General features: G+C 39.3%; 1 protein-coding gene across 10 annotated transcripts in view; it reads left to right on the top strand.

Moving 5' to 3' along the window:
- Positions 1-16,306, top strand: part of ELP1 (elongator acetyltransferase complex subunit 1) — a 60,196-nt gene that overhangs the window by 14,948 nt on the left and 28,942 nt on the right. For 9 of the 10 annotated variants that reach the window (XR_009541525.1, XM_060154674.1, XM_060154672.1 and 6 more), the window contains exons 9-22: positions 311-434; positions 1,374-1,467; positions 4,666-4,896; positions 6,019-6,189; positions 6,988-7,087; positions 8,810-8,992; positions 11,199-11,305; positions 11,850-11,953; positions 13,147-13,200; positions 13,293-13,398; positions 14,253-14,368; positions 14,738-14,811; positions 15,559-15,637; positions 15,740-15,819. Coding sequence is in view for 9 of the 10 variants with exons in the window: in XM_060154674.1 (XP_060010657.1) it covers positions 311-434; positions 1,374-1,467; positions 4,666-4,896; positions 6,019-6,189; positions 6,988-7,087; positions 8,810-8,992; positions 11,199-11,305; positions 11,850-11,953; positions 13,147-13,200; positions 13,293-13,398; positions 14,253-14,368; positions 14,738-14,811; positions 15,559-15,637; positions 15,740-15,819 (1,623 nt within the window). In the remaining variant the exon portion in view is untranslated. The remainder of the gene's footprint in view (positions 1-310; positions 435-1,373; positions 1,468-4,665; positions 4,897-6,018; positions 6,190-6,987; positions 7,088-8,809; positions 8,993-11,198; positions 11,306-11,849; positions 11,954-13,146; positions 13,201-13,292; positions 13,399-14,252; positions 14,369-14,737; positions 14,812-15,558; positions 15,638-15,739; positions 15,820-16,306) is intronic. The other variant, XM_060154673.1, reaches the window with a different exon arrangement.

Below are 16,306 nucleotides of genomic sequence, written 5' to 3'. Positions count from 1 at the left end.
ATAGGACATTATACTGGGAATGGTTTAAATAATTTATTGGTTCTTTTAAAAAGTCACCCAAGTGCAGTCTCAATCTGTGAGTCTTTGTGGGCAAATAGAGCCCTTGTGCAAATCAGGAAAAGGCACTCTGTCCTCTGGGCAGATACAGTCCCACACTAGGGTGACTGCTTGCCAGGAAACATGGGATTTAAAACTTCCTTGGATGGAGGCTTTTTGTTTTTGCTGAAAAAAGTGTTTCTCTGAATTTCATCTTGTTCTTAGCCAGCTGGATGAGCTTTTGGATGCTCTAACACTCTGGGTTTGCTTTAAGGCCCTCAGGCAGTTTGATTGCATCTACGCAAGATAAACCCAATCAGCAGGATGTTGTGTTTTTTGAGAAAAATGGACTTCTCCATGGACATTTTACACTTCCTTTCTTTAAAGATGAGGTTAAGGTAGGTGCCTGAGTTGTTTTACCATCAAATTCAGAGGACTTTGCACAGCTATAGAGAAGAAGATTTGTATTTGATATGGGTATGTAAATAGAAGCCCCAGAGGAGACAGTAATAAAAATAGTGGCTTCCTATGACTGAATTTTTTTTTTAATAAACCAAATTGTTTTTCCTAAGGAGATTTTGTAGAGAAGCAATAGCATTCCTTCCTCACCCTAGATAAAACACAGAAAGGAAATAGAAATGCCAGTTTTTATTGTTTATTTTGACAAAAGCGTAATTCTTCCAGTGATAAAGACACTTGCCATTTTTAACATGTAAACCTTAAGGAGGTTGTGTACCATTTGGATCTTCGCTGGAGCAAATCATGGTAATTTTTAATTATGTAAAAATTTAAATATATTAAAAGTTGAGAGAAGAGTTTAATGAACTCCCATGTACCTACCTTACTTACTTTCAACAGATATGTACCAGCATTTTGCAAAATTATTTTCATCTATTCTTCACTCTCTGCTCTGCCCCCTACACACACACTTTGTAAAAATTTCCTAGGGTTTTAATTTTAAAAATCATATTTTCAATATTCATTTCTCTAACAATTGAGAACATTTTTCTTAATATAACCACAATTCCATTATGATACCTTACAAAATTAGTAATAACTCCTTAATATTATGTAATATCTAGTCCATATTCAAATATTCTTGATTGTCTAAAAATGTCACCTTCATTTGGTTAAGTATTTAAACATAATGCATTTTTTTGAAGTCCTTTACATATGATGACAGAGATTTGTTTAAAAACTCCATAGGTTAGTAATTTACAGCTAGGGATCAACTCAAGTGTGGGATTATTTGACTTGTGAGAGCAGGGAATTCAGCTATCATAAAGATTTTGAGGTAAATACATAAAGGCCAGTGACAGGTCTTTTTTCCCTACTAGGTTAATGACCTTCTCTGGAATGCAGATTCCACTGTGCTTGCAGTTTGGCTGGAAGACCTTCAGAGGGAAGAAAATTCCACTCTAAAAACCTATGGTAAGACAGCTCTAGTACCTCAGCCTTCTGCCCCATAAAATGTAATTGAAAGTAGTAGGCCATGGAGTTTCCGTTATCCTTTTCACTTAGTCTTGTAATGGAATCAGAGATAACTGAGGCGGGTAGGTAGAGATGAGGGAGTGGTTAGCTTTTGATGGGATGGATTTCAGTTATGTATCAGGCAGGGTCTCTAGAGAAATAGAATCAGGGTAAGCTGGCTGGTTGGAAATTCAGTGAAGAGTTGATGTTGCAGTCTTGAGTCCAAAATCTGTGGGACAGGCCCACAGTCTGGAAACTCGGACAAGATTCTCTGTTACAGTCTTGAGGCAAAATTCCGTTTTCCATGGGAGGCCTTAGTTTTTGCTCTTAGGCTCTATGAACTCTTTGGTTGAGATTTATCCACATTATGGAGGATAGTCTGCTGTACTTAAAGTCAGCTGATTATAAAGGTTAATCACATCCGCAGAATACCTTCCCAGCAACGTCTAGACTAGTGTTTGATCAAACAACTAGACACCATAGCCTAGCCAAGTTGACATGTAAATTATCACAAGTCATCAGTGCTTTCTCTTCATGGATGGTACCGCTGTAGCAAATAAAAATGCTAGCCAAAGGAATACTGTGGAAGTGAAAGAGAAATGAGATTAGATATAAGTAAGAATCTTCTATAGCTTTTAAATTGCAAATCAAATTGTAAATATGTATTTTTCAGTGTATATGTAATATGTGAAAGCATTAGAAAATAAAGATGCGAAGAAGAAGAGTTCTTCCGTAATTCTGTCACTCAGTAATAATCACTATTTAAAGTTTCTTGTCTTCCAGATTTTATGTATACATCTCAGTAAAGCTATGATCTCATTTTTGTTAAATACGTAGGTATGATACCTGCAGTTTTGTAACTTGCTTTTACAGTGTGTCACAAACTTTCCATTTCAGATATCTATCTGTGTCATTTTAAATTGCTGTATATTCATTTATGCTACAGTTTATTAAATCTTAGTTGTTAGACATTTAAAGTTTTGTAATTTTTCACTGTCATCAATAGCAGTGCACTGATTTTTTTCATAAATCTTTTCATTTGCTTGATTATTTTCTGAGTGGCTTTCAAACTTTTTAATCAACAGAACTTTAACTGAAATGTTATTGAGAAGCTCATTCATTTATTCATTCAACACAATAGTTCTCAACCCTGGCTGCAGCTTTAGGAAAAAAAAAAATGCTACCAATGTCTTATTTCAGAGCTGCTCTCAGTGTGTTATAATGGGGACTATACATCAGTATTAAATTTAAAAAAAAAAGCTTCCAGGTGATTTTTTTGGTAAACACTGACATTTATTTACTTATTTTTAATTTTATTTATTTATTTATTTTTGGCTGTGTTGGGTCTTCGTTGCTGTGTGCAGACTGTCTCTAGTTGCGGCGAGTGGGGGCCACTCTTCCTTGTGCTGCGTGGGCTTCTCATTGCGGTAGCTTCTCTTGTTGTGGAGCACGGGCTCTAGGTGCACAGGCTTCAGTAGTTGTGGCGCATGGGCTTAGTTGCTCCGCGGCATGTGGGATCTTCCCAGACTAGGGCTCGAACCCATGTCCCCTGCATTGGCAGGCGGATTCTTAACCACTGCGCCACCAGGGAAGTCCCCAGGTGATTTTTTAATGTGTAGCCAGAGTTGAGAACCACGGATTAACCAGGTGTTAACGGCTGGCCCTGTGATATGCTCAGGATAAAAGTGTAGCTGCAAGAACAGCCACAACGTCTGTCCTCACAGAGCATGAGCATGTAGTCTAACTTAACCCAGAGGTAGGTTGAAGTATTGTAGTAGCCTTGTTTGAGAACTAGGTTGGATTTGCTGTGATTGCTGAGTTAAGAATTAGTGATGAGGGAGATGTTTAAAGAAAATAAATTCCTTAATATAATTAAAATCTTCATTTATGTGTGTCATCTGTTTAACAGAGGTTGGCTTTGACATGATTAGGTCTTTTTTTTTCCAGCTTTATTGAGATATGATTGACATATAACGTGTACATTCAGGAGCTACAATGTGATGATTTGATGCATGCATGTACTGTGAAATGTTTGCCACAGTAAGGTTGATTAACTCATCCTTCACTTCACATAATTACCATTTTTGTTGTATGGTGAGAACTTTTTTTTGGCTGCGTTGGGTCTTCATTGCTGCGTGCGGGCTTTCTCTAGTTGTGGCGAGCAGGGGCTACTCTTCAGTGCAGTGCGCGGGCTTCTCATTGTGGTGGCTTCTCTTGTCACGGAGCACAGGCTCTAGAGCGCAGGCTCAGTAGTTGTGGTGCATGGGCTTAGTTGCTCCACTTGCCTCCATGCAAGCTTCAGTAGTTGTGGCACGCAGGCTCAGTAGTTGTGGAACATGGGCTCAGTAGTTGTGGCTCATGGGCTCTAGAGCACAGGCTCAGTAGTTGTGGCGCACGGGCTTAGTTGCTCTGCGGCATGTGGGATCGTCCCAGACCAGGGCTCGAACCCGTGTCCCCTGCATTGGCAGGCGGATTCTTAACCACTGCACCACCAGGGAAGCCCGGTGAGAACATTTTAAATCTACTCTCGTAGCAACTTTCAAGCATACAATACAGTATTGTTAACTGTAGTCACCATGCTATACATTAGATCTCTGGAACGTATAACTGAAGGGTTTGTACTCTTTGACCAACTTCTTCCTATTTCCTGCGCACTACAGGTTTTGGTCTTGTTCTTTTAAGGGTAATTGCATGCTAATCTCCCTTGGACATAGCTGCATGCAAAACACCTGGAAGAAAATAGTAAGCATCTTAAGCGTAATACAACATAGTGATGCTAGTCTAGTGCTCTTGGATTGAGTGTTTTAATACTTTTAATCTAATTGCCAAATTTTCTTCTTTCTAAGTCTTAATGGAAAAAAACAACTCACTAAAGCACTGTCCTGTGGTAGGAGCCTTCCATCATCATGATCATAAAGTTTGAAGGTAGAGGTAGAAATGAACACATGTGCTTCTGACCTTATTGATGCTTAATATTTTATCCTCATGACAAACTATACTTTAACAATTATTGTTAATATTATTATCTTAATGAAGAGGCTGAGCAGAAAGGGTCATTTGAAAAAGAAAAGGATGTCCTCATCCCTCTCTAGCAAGTGGTACGAAGTCCGGTCCTCAGACCCCTGCCTCTGATGGCCTCCTTTTCATTTTCCCCTGCAGTTCAGCTCTGGACTGTTGGAAACTATCACTGGTATCTCAAGCAAAGCCTGCCCTTCAGCACCTGTGGGAAGAGCAAGATTGTGTCTCTGATGTGGGACCCGGTGACCCCATACCGGCTGCATGTTCTCTGTCAAGGCTGGCATTACCTCTGCTATGACTGGCACTGGACGACTGACCGGAGCTCAGGAGAGAATTTAAGTGACATGGCAAATGTGGCTGTTGTTGATGGAAGTAAGGAGCTGGAAAGTGTGTCCGTGGGCCCGCAGGGGGCCTGAGCCAGGAGCCTGCAGATGTGGTAGTTTGACTGAAACAGTGCAGGATTTTTATTTGATTGATTATTCTGGTTGTTTGGTTTGTTTTTACTTGTTTTGGTTTCGATTGAATGGGAACGCCCTTAGGTGAGGCGTGTACTCCCCTGAGAACCATGGTCTCTCCTCTCCCCCTGCCTCCCTCAACTCCCTTTTCTACTACAACCATGGCCTTTACACATTTACTTGTCTGGGCTTTGAAGACATTGACATTTCTGACCCTGGGTGGAGAGGAAGACAACAGTAGGCTCCTGGTGTTGGTGTGTCAGCCTTGTCTTTGTGCCCTGACATAGGGTTGCGTTGACCCTCACACCACTCCATTATGTTGCTTTATTTTTTGATATATATTTAATTTATATATATAATTTGCTTGCTAATTATATACCTTTCCAGTATCTTCAGTTCAAGTTACAGACATCTGCCTAGTACTCGGATTGGATTGGTGTTTTTTAATTAGATTGAGGCTTTTTGTTTAGTGAGGGGAAAGAAACTAGGGAAAGTCAGTCTTTCCTGAATAGACAGTTTATTTATTGCTAATGACCTAAAGGAAAACTTGCTTCTAAGGTTGTAACGTGAGTTGATGTACTAATTTATGTTCTATGTAGTGATCGTAACACTGATTTTACAATCATATGTTCTATATAGAGGACGTAAGCACATATGCCTTATTACCAGATCCATGCACAGGGAAGTGCTTTAAGGATTTTGGTTTATTCTGGCTTGGTTGCAGGCCCAGGTTTAAAGCTAGAACTCTGACCTTTTGGCCTGCTTGCCCTAGTCCCTGGCACCTGAAACTCCAAGCCCCGAGATGGACTGCTATAGGCCTGGAGGTGACAATAGCCAGATATAGACAGAGCTCTGACACTTACTTCCCTCCTCTACACTGTATTTAAGCTTATTCATGATAAAAACACCAACAGTTACTTTTAAGAATCGCTGTATATTTTCTACCACCATTATTAATTAGTGGTACTGTGCTGTTCAGATGCCTTGTTTTACGAATTGAACATCCATGTGTCTCATCCTCTTTCTCTCTCGCATGCAGACAGGGTATTGGTGACAGTCTTCCGGCAGAGTGTGGTTCCGCCTCCCATGTGCACCTACCGACTGCTGCTCCCACACCCTGTAAATCAAGTCATGTTCTCGGCACACCCTAAAAAGAGCAATGACCTCGCTGTCCTAGATGCCAGTAACCAGATTTCTGTTTATAAATGTGGTATGTTCAGAAACTGTTATCAGGATGTTCTGAATCAAATCTCCTACACGAAGGCAAATTACAGTTTGGTGTTGCATTAGCTCCAGGGCTTCCAAAAATTTTGAAGTTTATAATTAATATCATTCTTACTGTGATGTTTAATTGACTTGCAGGGTTTTTTCTGTGTTTGTGGGGGGTGTTCAATCCTACTCTGGCTAATAAGAACAACTCCTTTTGCTTTGTTGAATTTGAAGGGTTAGTTATTTAGGAATAATTCTCAACCCTAGAAAGAACGTAGTATCTCATTACGTCCTTAACATTGCCATTGCACGTATTTTCAGTTGATCTCACAGCTTTCCTAGGAGCTGTGTCAGAGGTGGAGTTTTTCTGTTTTATAGATGAGGGAACAGCACGCCGGAGGGTTTGCAGTCTGCTTGAGCAAGAAAGGACAAGGACCTCTACTTAGGTGTTTTAGCGTCTAATCTAGTTGTCTTTCCACAGTCACATTGCTGCCAGTTTCTAGTTGCTTTCCTGATATACTTGAAGAACCTGAAATTTGTGAATTCTATGGTTGTATCGTAGGTTATACTGGCTCATGGCAGTGGTAGCCTTGTTTTCAAATAAGTTTTGAATTCTTAGCCTGAAAGGTAGGCAGAAATTTAATTTAAGAGAGAGGTTGAGATGTGGTTATTTTCTAGATTGCTTTATTTGTAAAGTGGATTACCTTCTAGAGCCCATTAAATGCAGAACCCCATATCCTTAGTATCAGGAAAAATGTTTGTAGTTTACTATGATAGTATTTGCATTTTTTTTTCCTAGGTGATAGTCCAAGCATAGACTCTACGGTGAAACTGGGAGCTGTGGGTGGAAATGGATTTAAAATTTCTCTTAGAACACCTCATCTGGACAAGAGCTACAAGTAGGTTGTTCTTAGTTGCCTTGGACCTCTGGGCACAGAAGCAGCCAGCATTTAGTCCTAAATTCAGCCAGCTGTTATTACCTTATCCTGTGCCTGTTGCTCAGTGGAACAAGAAGTAGGTACAACACCTTGGTCCTGGTTTTACAGCCTGGTTGGAGAAGTCAGTTACCTATATATCTGAATATCATATATGCTGATGGGTGGCAATGGAGCATAAGTCTTAGGCTGACTTAGAACCCATTCCCCCAACATCCCTGGGGGGATTTTCAACAGGGAAAATCCCATGGGAAAGATGGAGATGCACATGGTAGAGCAGAGTGCATTTGCTTACACAAATGAGGATATGTACATTGTTAATGTGCGGCTGACCTAATGCAGTCTCTAGTTTGTTTCATCCTACAATGCAGAACTTTTGGTTGCTGTGTTTTGAGGCTCTCGTTGCAAATCAGAATGCATTTTCCTATTGAAACAGTACTACAAACAGTTGGATATAATTGAATACCTCGGGTGCACTATAGGCATTGTAAAATGACCCAGAAGCCAAATTATTAATTATAAGTCCATTTCTGTGAGAACCCAGAATTTGATTGTGTTCTATTTAATAAGCCCATGTTCTTAACTAACGCAGTACTTTGTCTCCTGGGCACATTTATTTCTAAATTAATGGGAATAATGAGCAAATAACTGAATATAACAAATAAAATGTTTCTTAAATGCCAATATATGCAATATATTTAATGAATATATTTCCTACCTGTGTATGATTTGGGAGCTGTCTATATAATGCTTAGTAGTTTTTGAAAGAGCATGTACATGGATTATTTCATTTCACAGACTTGAAAGTTTAGAGGACAGATTTAAGGCAAACTAGAAAGCATGAGGAAATTGAGAATATAGTTTCATTTTTTAAAAAATTGTGAGAAGGATAGCTCTAAGTCATTTAGAGAAGATTTCATGAAGGGCATAAATAACTTACCTTGAACCTTGAAAAAGAGATAGGTTTAGGATTGCCAAAGAAGGATTGAGAATGTTGAGTGTGGTGGACAGAAGAGTGTCAGTGAGAACCCGAGGCAGGAATGCTCCTGCGTGGGGCTGAATGCAGTGAAGAGACTGAGTCCAGGGAGAGCTGGTTGAGTAAGAAGATCAGACTAGTGACTCAGCTTTAGTGGGTGCTGAGGATCTGCTGCTTGAGCTGAAAGACAGGAAGGAGCCATTGTGAGTTCCCGCGTGAAGTAGTAAAAACAGGCCCTCCTCCAGTGTCTGAATGCTACAGGAGGAAGGCATTAGCGGCAAAGAAGTCATCTCCCAAACGAATTAGTCATTTTGATAAGAGATGCTTAGGATCCGTTCAGCTGAGACCTAAATATCTGCTGAAGCCTGCTTTGAATGCTGGTAAATGGTAACAATGGAAGACTGCTGGGGTTTATTAGTGTAGGGCCTGGGGCTGTCAGTTTTTCTTGTGTAGTCAGTTTCTTGAAATGTTCTCTTCAAATCTAAAGATCTCAGAGTATAAGATACTTAAATTTAAATACTAAAAAACTGTATTCTTAAGCCAGGCAAACATTATTTTTGGATTTTCTGGTATTGGGCATTACCTCAGGTTTTGTCCCTCCAAATAATTAGGAGTTGACTGTATATAAAGTGGTTCATCCTTCATTCAGGAAAATCTCGGTGATGCTAAATTTTATTCATGTTTTGAAAATTCTTCGATGTTTAAAACAGAATTCAGTTTGAGAACAGTGAAGATGAAGAAGTAAACCCACTGAAGCTTGGCCTTCTCACCTGGGTTCAGGAAGACGTTTTCCTGGCTGTGAGCCACAGTCAGTCCAGCCCACAGTCTGTCATTCACCATCTGACTGTGGCCCCTTCTGCGATGGATGACGAGCAGGGACAGCTCAACATTAGGTATTCCAACAATTCGCTGTATTCCATGTGTTAATAAGCAGATAGAGTTAGGCTTCTTTTATGAGCATGGGACTTTTTTTTTTTTTTTACTTCCAGTGAGCAGGGTTGAGGGGCAGTGGCTTCCTTTTTAGACATACTTAGCAAGAGGGTTAAGTCTAGTTTTTAGTCATGTCAAAATATAGACTAAAATACATCAAGAAGTGGTGAAAAATAGCACAAATGCCAAGAGATGAGGCAAAACATTTTTAAGGTGTGTTAAAAATTTTCATTCACCTTATATTCCAGCAGAGTAATTATTAGCCTATGAGAATTAGCCACTCTAATTACCCTTGTTAGTTATTAAAATCGACTATGAGATCTATATATATGCACTTCATTTTGATTTATTGACTTCAAAATACTTCTTCCAGCCTCCTGTACATTTTGTTTGGCACTTGATTGCATTTATTACTAGAAAACCTCTTCTGTTTTTCTTTGCTAAAATTTCATAGCTCCCTGGCCCTGAGTTTCATTTTGATTCCTGACTGCATCTTTGTCACGTAACAGGTTTCATTAATGAATGTTGTTTTCTGTATCGCAAGCCCTGTTGTGCACCAGATAGCGTTGTGTGGACAGCTCCGAGAAATCCTCAGGTTTCCAGTGTCAAAACTCGGCACCTTCGGCATACATTGATAGTAATCCCCAGATTCACATGTAATTAAAGTTCTGCTGGTTAGGTTTAAATTCTGAAAACCGTTGTTGCAAAATTAGGAACCTTTCTTTATTGTATACATGAAGCATATTCCAAATGCAGTCATTAATTTCTAATCTTTGAATGATACTGCTTCATATTTTTAAAAAAATATTTATTTATTTATGATTTATTTTGGCTGCGCCAGGTCTTAGTTGTGGCACGCAGGATCTTTTTTAGTTGCATCACGTGGGATCTAGTTCCCCAACCAGGGATCCAACCCGGGCTCCCTGCATTGGGAGCGTGGAGTCTTAACCGCTGGCCCCCAGGGAAGTCCCAGTAATGTTTCACATTTTTAAAGGTTTTGTGAATATGTCTGGATGCAGAATATGTTCTAGCTGCATGCAGACTTAACAGGGGCTTCCTTTGTAAAACAGAGCAATTTACATTAGAAATGCCTAAATTATGCATGTTTCCACTACTAAAAATTTGAAATTTTTTATCATCTTGTAGAAGGTAAATGCGGTCATCTCATTTGCTATAAAGGAAGTGAGAAGTCATTTAAAATATATTTCTGCTGCTTTGACTTTTGTTTCTCAAAAAAGACTATTTTGTTCATACAAAAATGTTAGTCTTTGACAAATATATAGTCCCCCAATCAGCTTATAGCTTACATTTACTATAGCTTGTGCTTTGTAAAAGGTACCCTTTTAAATGCTTTTCCTGTATTAACTCACTTATTTCTCACAGCACCTCTCTGAAGTATGTACTGTTGGCGCCCTCATTTGACAGCTAAGACAGCTGAGGCACAGAGCAGTTTAAGTAACTTGCCTGAGATAACGCAGGTGGAGCCAGGATCCAGTCCCAGCCATTGCACCTCCAGAGTCTATTCCTTTAACTTCTCAGATAACTTATCCTCCCCAAATTTGTGGCATCTTGGGGGTTTTCGTAGATTTGTTTAAAACTCTTTGAATAAATGTTAGCATTGGCACCATTTGCTTTTATCGTACCTCTTCCACTTCCTTTAAGACATGTCTACTCTTGGTTCATTGACTCAGGAAAAAATATAATGGCAATAACAGATTCCTCTCTTCCCATTAAGGGAGACCCACAGATTTCTATGAATGAATATAATAGCAATATAGGTATTAAGCGTGCTCACTTTCCCACAGATTCACTGCTTTATTTAATGCAATAAATTGAAATAAGTTGCAATAAGTTATATAAAGTTGCTGCCAGAATAGGAGTGATGACCTCACAATGTAGACACCTACTTATTGACATTGTGGAAAATGTCATGTGACAGGTAATTGCTTTACCTGGGCTTGCGCTTGCAATAGTTTATCTATTAGTGTGTATATACATACGTGTGTGCATTTATTATGTTTATGTTATATTGAAATAGGCAGTGCAGCACCAAAGGAAAATTGCTTCTTTTTCTGTTTTGCAAAATCAATGAAATGTCACTACTTTTGAGAAAAACAAGTCTGTTCACACCTCCTTCACTTCCTTTGTTTTTTATTTTACTCTTGTCAGTTCATCTGTGACAGTGGATGGGGTCATAATCAGTCTGTGTTGCAACTCCAAGACCAAGTCAGTAGCACTGCAGGTGGCTGGTGGTCAGATACTTAAGTACCTTTGGGGTGAGTATCAAAATGTTAGGAAAGCGGGGGCTTCCCTGGTGGCGCAGTGGTTGAGAGTCCGCCTGCCGATGTAGGGGACACGGGTACGTGCCCTGGTCCGGGAGGATCCCACATGCCGCAGAGCGGCTGGGCCCATGAGCCATGGCCGCTAAGCCTGCACATCCGGAGCCTATGCTCCATGGTGGGAGGGGCCACAGCAGTGAGAGGCCCGCGTACCACAAAAAAAAAAAGTTAGGAAAGCATGTTTATGACTTACGTAGATATTTAATTCTTGAGTACATATACTTGTATCTTATCAGTGTTGCTGTGATTATTAGGTCTTTTAACTACCCTGAAAAACCCTAATCTATAGAGTAGAATTAGCTGGTGTGTTCTCCCTGTATTTTCTCTTGTAATGAACTGGAGTACTTTACTGAGTTTCCAAAACACATTTGGAAAGTGATTTAAATTGCATGTTAAGTATTTTAGCAAGTATTAATGTAACAGTTTTTTTTTTACAAAGAGCGGATCAGCTCTTGGTAAACCTCATCTGCCAATCCTGCAGAATCACCCTCTCTGGCTGTTGAACCATGGAAGAACCCTGGTGGATTTCCTGTTCGATTTCCTTATCCGTGCACACAGACCGAACTGGCCATGGTTGGAGGAGAGGTAAGTAAACACAGGCAGAAAAACTTACCACTTAGAGCAGTGACCCAGGAACTGATAGCATTAAGTAGAAAGAGTGTGTACTTTGGAGGTGGACCTGAGTGTCCACTAAATCTCAAGGCAACAATGAGGAGTTACTCACTCAACAATGAGAAGTTTCCTGAGCCTCAGCCTGTAAATCTCTGAAATGGGATTAGGAGATTGCATGTAGTGGTTAGTTGATTCCTTTCCTTGGAAGTATAAATTCAAAAATAGAAAAATGCAATTGGCAGACTTTTATCCCCATTTGTACAAAACATTCAAAGTTAGTTTATAAGTAACTTTTGGGGACAACAGAAATGTAATCTTGAAACTAGTATTCAGTAGGTTATCATTCATCAAATATTAGAATGCCTATAATTGTGGCCGGTGGTAGATACAGTGGTTACAAAACCAAACAACTGACTAGTTCCTGCCCTTCTGGAATTTTTAATCTATCAATACGGGTATGGCTGTCCCTTCTGATAGGAGAATGAAGTAAATGAGCAGGGTGTAATGGTAGAGAATAGAGAAGTGTTTGAGGCTAGTTAGAGGATGGTAGCTGTGAGGATGGGGAGACCAACTTTTGGTGGTCTGGGAAAGCCTCTAGGAGGTGGTGGTGTATGTGCTGAGATGTGAAGAAAAAGAAAGTTCTATCTCTAAGAAAGGGAGAGTGTTCCAGGGAGGAGGAACTATCCATACTGTGAGCTTAGAAGAGCTCAGCTTCCTCAAGGAACCTAACGGAAGCAATGGCTAGTCCTTAGTGATAGGCCATGGGAAAGAGTGTGGCTTTGCTCGTTTAACATAGATTGGAAATTGATGATTTTAATCAGGGAGTAGTGTGATGTGCTTCATGGTTTGAAAGGTTATTCTGGCTGCCCAGTAGAGAGTAGGTTGAAAGGGAGGAGAGTGAAAGTGGCTGTGAGTGGAGGCAGTGAGGGGCCAAAAGGTGATACGTTTGAGACATGCATAGGAGATAGAAACGGCGGGGCTTGCTGATGCACTGGATGGCCTCATAGCACACTTTGCACTGGACCAACCACATCTTAGGCACCTTCAGTCCGCATTACAAGGACCTAGATGTGAAATCATAGGGCAATGGAACCATGTAATAGAAAAGTTTGGTTTAACTAGTTTGGTTAGAATTGTTTGTAATTTCATATTTTATTTCTTTGCAGGAATATGTCCTCGGTCTGACTGATAGATGTCGCTTTTTCATCAATGACACTGAGGTATCAAGGCTTGTTCTGACATTGGATCTTTTTCAGTCTTGGCTCCAAGTAATATAGCTAACTCTCCCCTTTGCCTCCCTGACCTTTTGTAGGTTGCTTCAAATATCACATCATTTGCAGTATATGATGAGTTTTTATTGTTGACGACTTATTCCCATACTTGCCAGTGTTTTTGCCTGAGAGATGCATCATTGAAAAGTAAGTTTTCAGTGTATAAAATAGAAAATAGTCCCTGTTCTAATATCGTTTGTCCTTTGAAGTCTTGATGACTTAAGATTGTTGCATACTTTGGCTTTTTATCATGAGTCCTAGACTGGAGAAAACTTTTCAAGTTCATTTACTTAGCCCCTAATCTCAACATGATATCTCAGTTGAATCACTCCACATCAGTTAGCAAAGAGAAGGAGGTCCTTCCTTAAGCAGCACATCCTAAGATAAACAAACAATTTTCAGGAAATTTTTTAATATAACTAATATTTTACTTTGAATTACCATGTAGGCACCAAACTGGCAATATGCTCAATCTTCTTTGTAATCTTCCTTTTCTCACTGTGGCAACCCTCCATTGTGTATCTGAAGGACTCCATCTCATGGCTCATAGGAAATCGGCCGCACTTTTTTCTGTGTTCCACGTCCCCCCACCCAGCGTGTTTGTGTGCGCATGCACACAATTTTCTTATGAAAAAAAAAAGCCCACTTATTTTCTTTGCTTCTACTGATAACTTGGAAACAGGGAATCTTTCACTGATACGATCGTAGCTTTATCAGTACACTAAGACAGAGAGAAGGTGCCCAGTCCTCCCTGTGTTTTCCATATCAGTTGAGACGTTGTGTATGGGCATGTGCATGAGGGCTCTGTGAGAGAGCACAAAATTCTGGGATAAGATTGTTTATCAGAGGGGCTAATGGTCTTGAGGCTGAGTAAGAGAGCAGTGCGGCTTAGTTGTTAATTGCTTCCTTCTACTTTGGATAACGTGCAGTTTCAGCTGCAGTTAGTGGAGAGTGGCTTGTCCTGACAGTGATTCTTAAGGCTTAGCCTATGGTGTCTTTAGCATTACAGGCAGGTCTGAGCAGCAGCCATGTGTCTAATGGGGAATCTCTGCGGAAGGTGGAGAGGGGTTCACGCATTGTCACTGTTGTGCCCCAGGACACAAAGCTTATATTACAGGTAAGCTGATTTTTCAGGCTATGTTTCTGATAGTCATTTGACAGTAAATAGCAAACAGAATTCTTGTGGATTATATTTTAAGCTGTTTTATCATTTGTGTTAATTTATTATAAGCCTTTCCTTGCTAAGTTCTCTGTTAGCTTTATACAAAGGAGTGTTAATACAGGCTCTGCCCAGTAAGGCTAAGAGGGAAACTTCTTTTAAAAGTCAAAATAAGTTTTGAGCACAACTAAATTTTGCCAAAGCTATGCTTATTTTACAGTGTTGTGTTAGTTCTCTAAGAAGAGTTAGGTAAAGTTGTATATCCTGGGTATTTAATTTTTTTCTATTTAGTTAAAAAAGTTATCGATTTGATTTATTTATTTTAAGATGCCAAGGGGAAACTTAGAAGTTGTTCATCATCGAGCCCTGGTTTTAGCTCAGATTCGGAAGTGGTTGGACAAGTAAGTACCATGTATATGATTAGTTAGCTTATTGTTATGACTTATGTGTGAAGACAGCAAGTATTCCATTAAGATTTTTAAAACTTAAAAGTCTTCAAATCTTTCATTACATATATCTTCAATCAGATTCTCAGAGGCTCTCTTTTTTTCACACTTTGATTCTTATATCGTATGGTGTAATAAACATTCCTAGCAGAAGGAATCATGAGGCTCAGTGTACGAAACAGGGCTTCCTAGCCTAAGGGGAACGATATAGGCTTTAGATGGCCTGTGAACCCAGGGAATTTTTGCACCATCCTGTGTCTGTGTGTATTTGTCTGGGCAGAAGGCCTAAGGCTTTCAGCAGACTTATAAAAAGGCCTATGACCCAAAAATGCCTGAGCCACTGTCGTGAAGGAAATGATCCATTGTCTGAATCTCTGAATTTGGGGGAAACTTTATATTGGAAAATGTTTACTAACATTTTGTTAAAAAAGGAAGTAGCTCTAAGTTCCATAATGATTTTCTTGTGTGCGAGTGTGTGGATATAGTCCTCAACCAGCCATGATGACTAAATCGCACCTTTTAGGAAGGTAAATGAATCTGGTACCTGATTTTTTTCATTCTATGATTTCAGAGTAGAAATCCAGTAGTAGTTGGGCTATAGTCTTAATTTTAACTGGTTTATATCATTATGAAAATATGCTGAGTCCAGGGAGCTTACTTTTTGTGAAATGCCCTCTCTGTTCATTTTCTGTCTCTTCACAGACTAATGTTTAAAGAAGCATTTGAATGCATGAGAAAACTGAGAATTAATCTCAATCTGATTCATGATCATAACCCTAAGGTAACATTCTAAATCTGATATTTATCATAGCTTACCTTAGACTTGAACTAAGATGATCTGAACTAAAATGTTTTATCCTTTTTTTATTTTTTTCTTGGGTAGGTGTTTCTTGAAAATGTGGAAACCTTCATAAGACAGATAGATTCTGTAAATCATATTAATCTGTTTTTCACAGAATTGAAGTAAGTATTTTGAATAATTCATGAGTATCGCATGCATAATTTTCTCTCTTCTGGTTAAGGAAATCAGACAGATAAATAGAGGAGAAAAATTACTTTTCAATATATTTTTTTTAATCTCTAACTCTTAGATGCCGCATGTACTGGATTTTCAGTCTTTTCCCTTTTTAAAACTAAGACTTTAAAAGATGTCATTTAGAATTATTATTTGACTTTAATTTTAGGTGTACATAAAAAACTATTAATTGAAATAAATGGTGTCTTCCTCTGCAGTGACTTTTTTCTAACTTTCTATTTGCTTTATCACTGTTTCCCATCTGTTCATCCACCATTCATTTTTTTTTCCTAATGCACTTTTAAAAAAAATTAATTTATTTTTGGCTGCATTGGGTCTTCATTGCTGCGTGCAGGCTTTCTCTAGTTGTGGTGAGCGGGGGCTACTCTTTGTTGTGGTGCACAGGCTTCTCATTGCGGTGGCTTCTCTTGTTGC

This window comes from Lagenorhynchus albirostris, chromosome 7 (assembly GCF_949774975.1).
Source record: "Lagenorhynchus albirostris chromosome 7, mLagAlb1.1, whole genome shotgun sequence".
NCBI lineage: Eukaryota > Metazoa > Chordata > Mammalia > Artiodactyla > Delphinidae > Lagenorhynchus > Lagenorhynchus albirostris.
The sequence above is the reverse complement of the archived record's forward strand: the minus strand, read 5'-3'. Positions and strand labels throughout refer to the sequence as shown.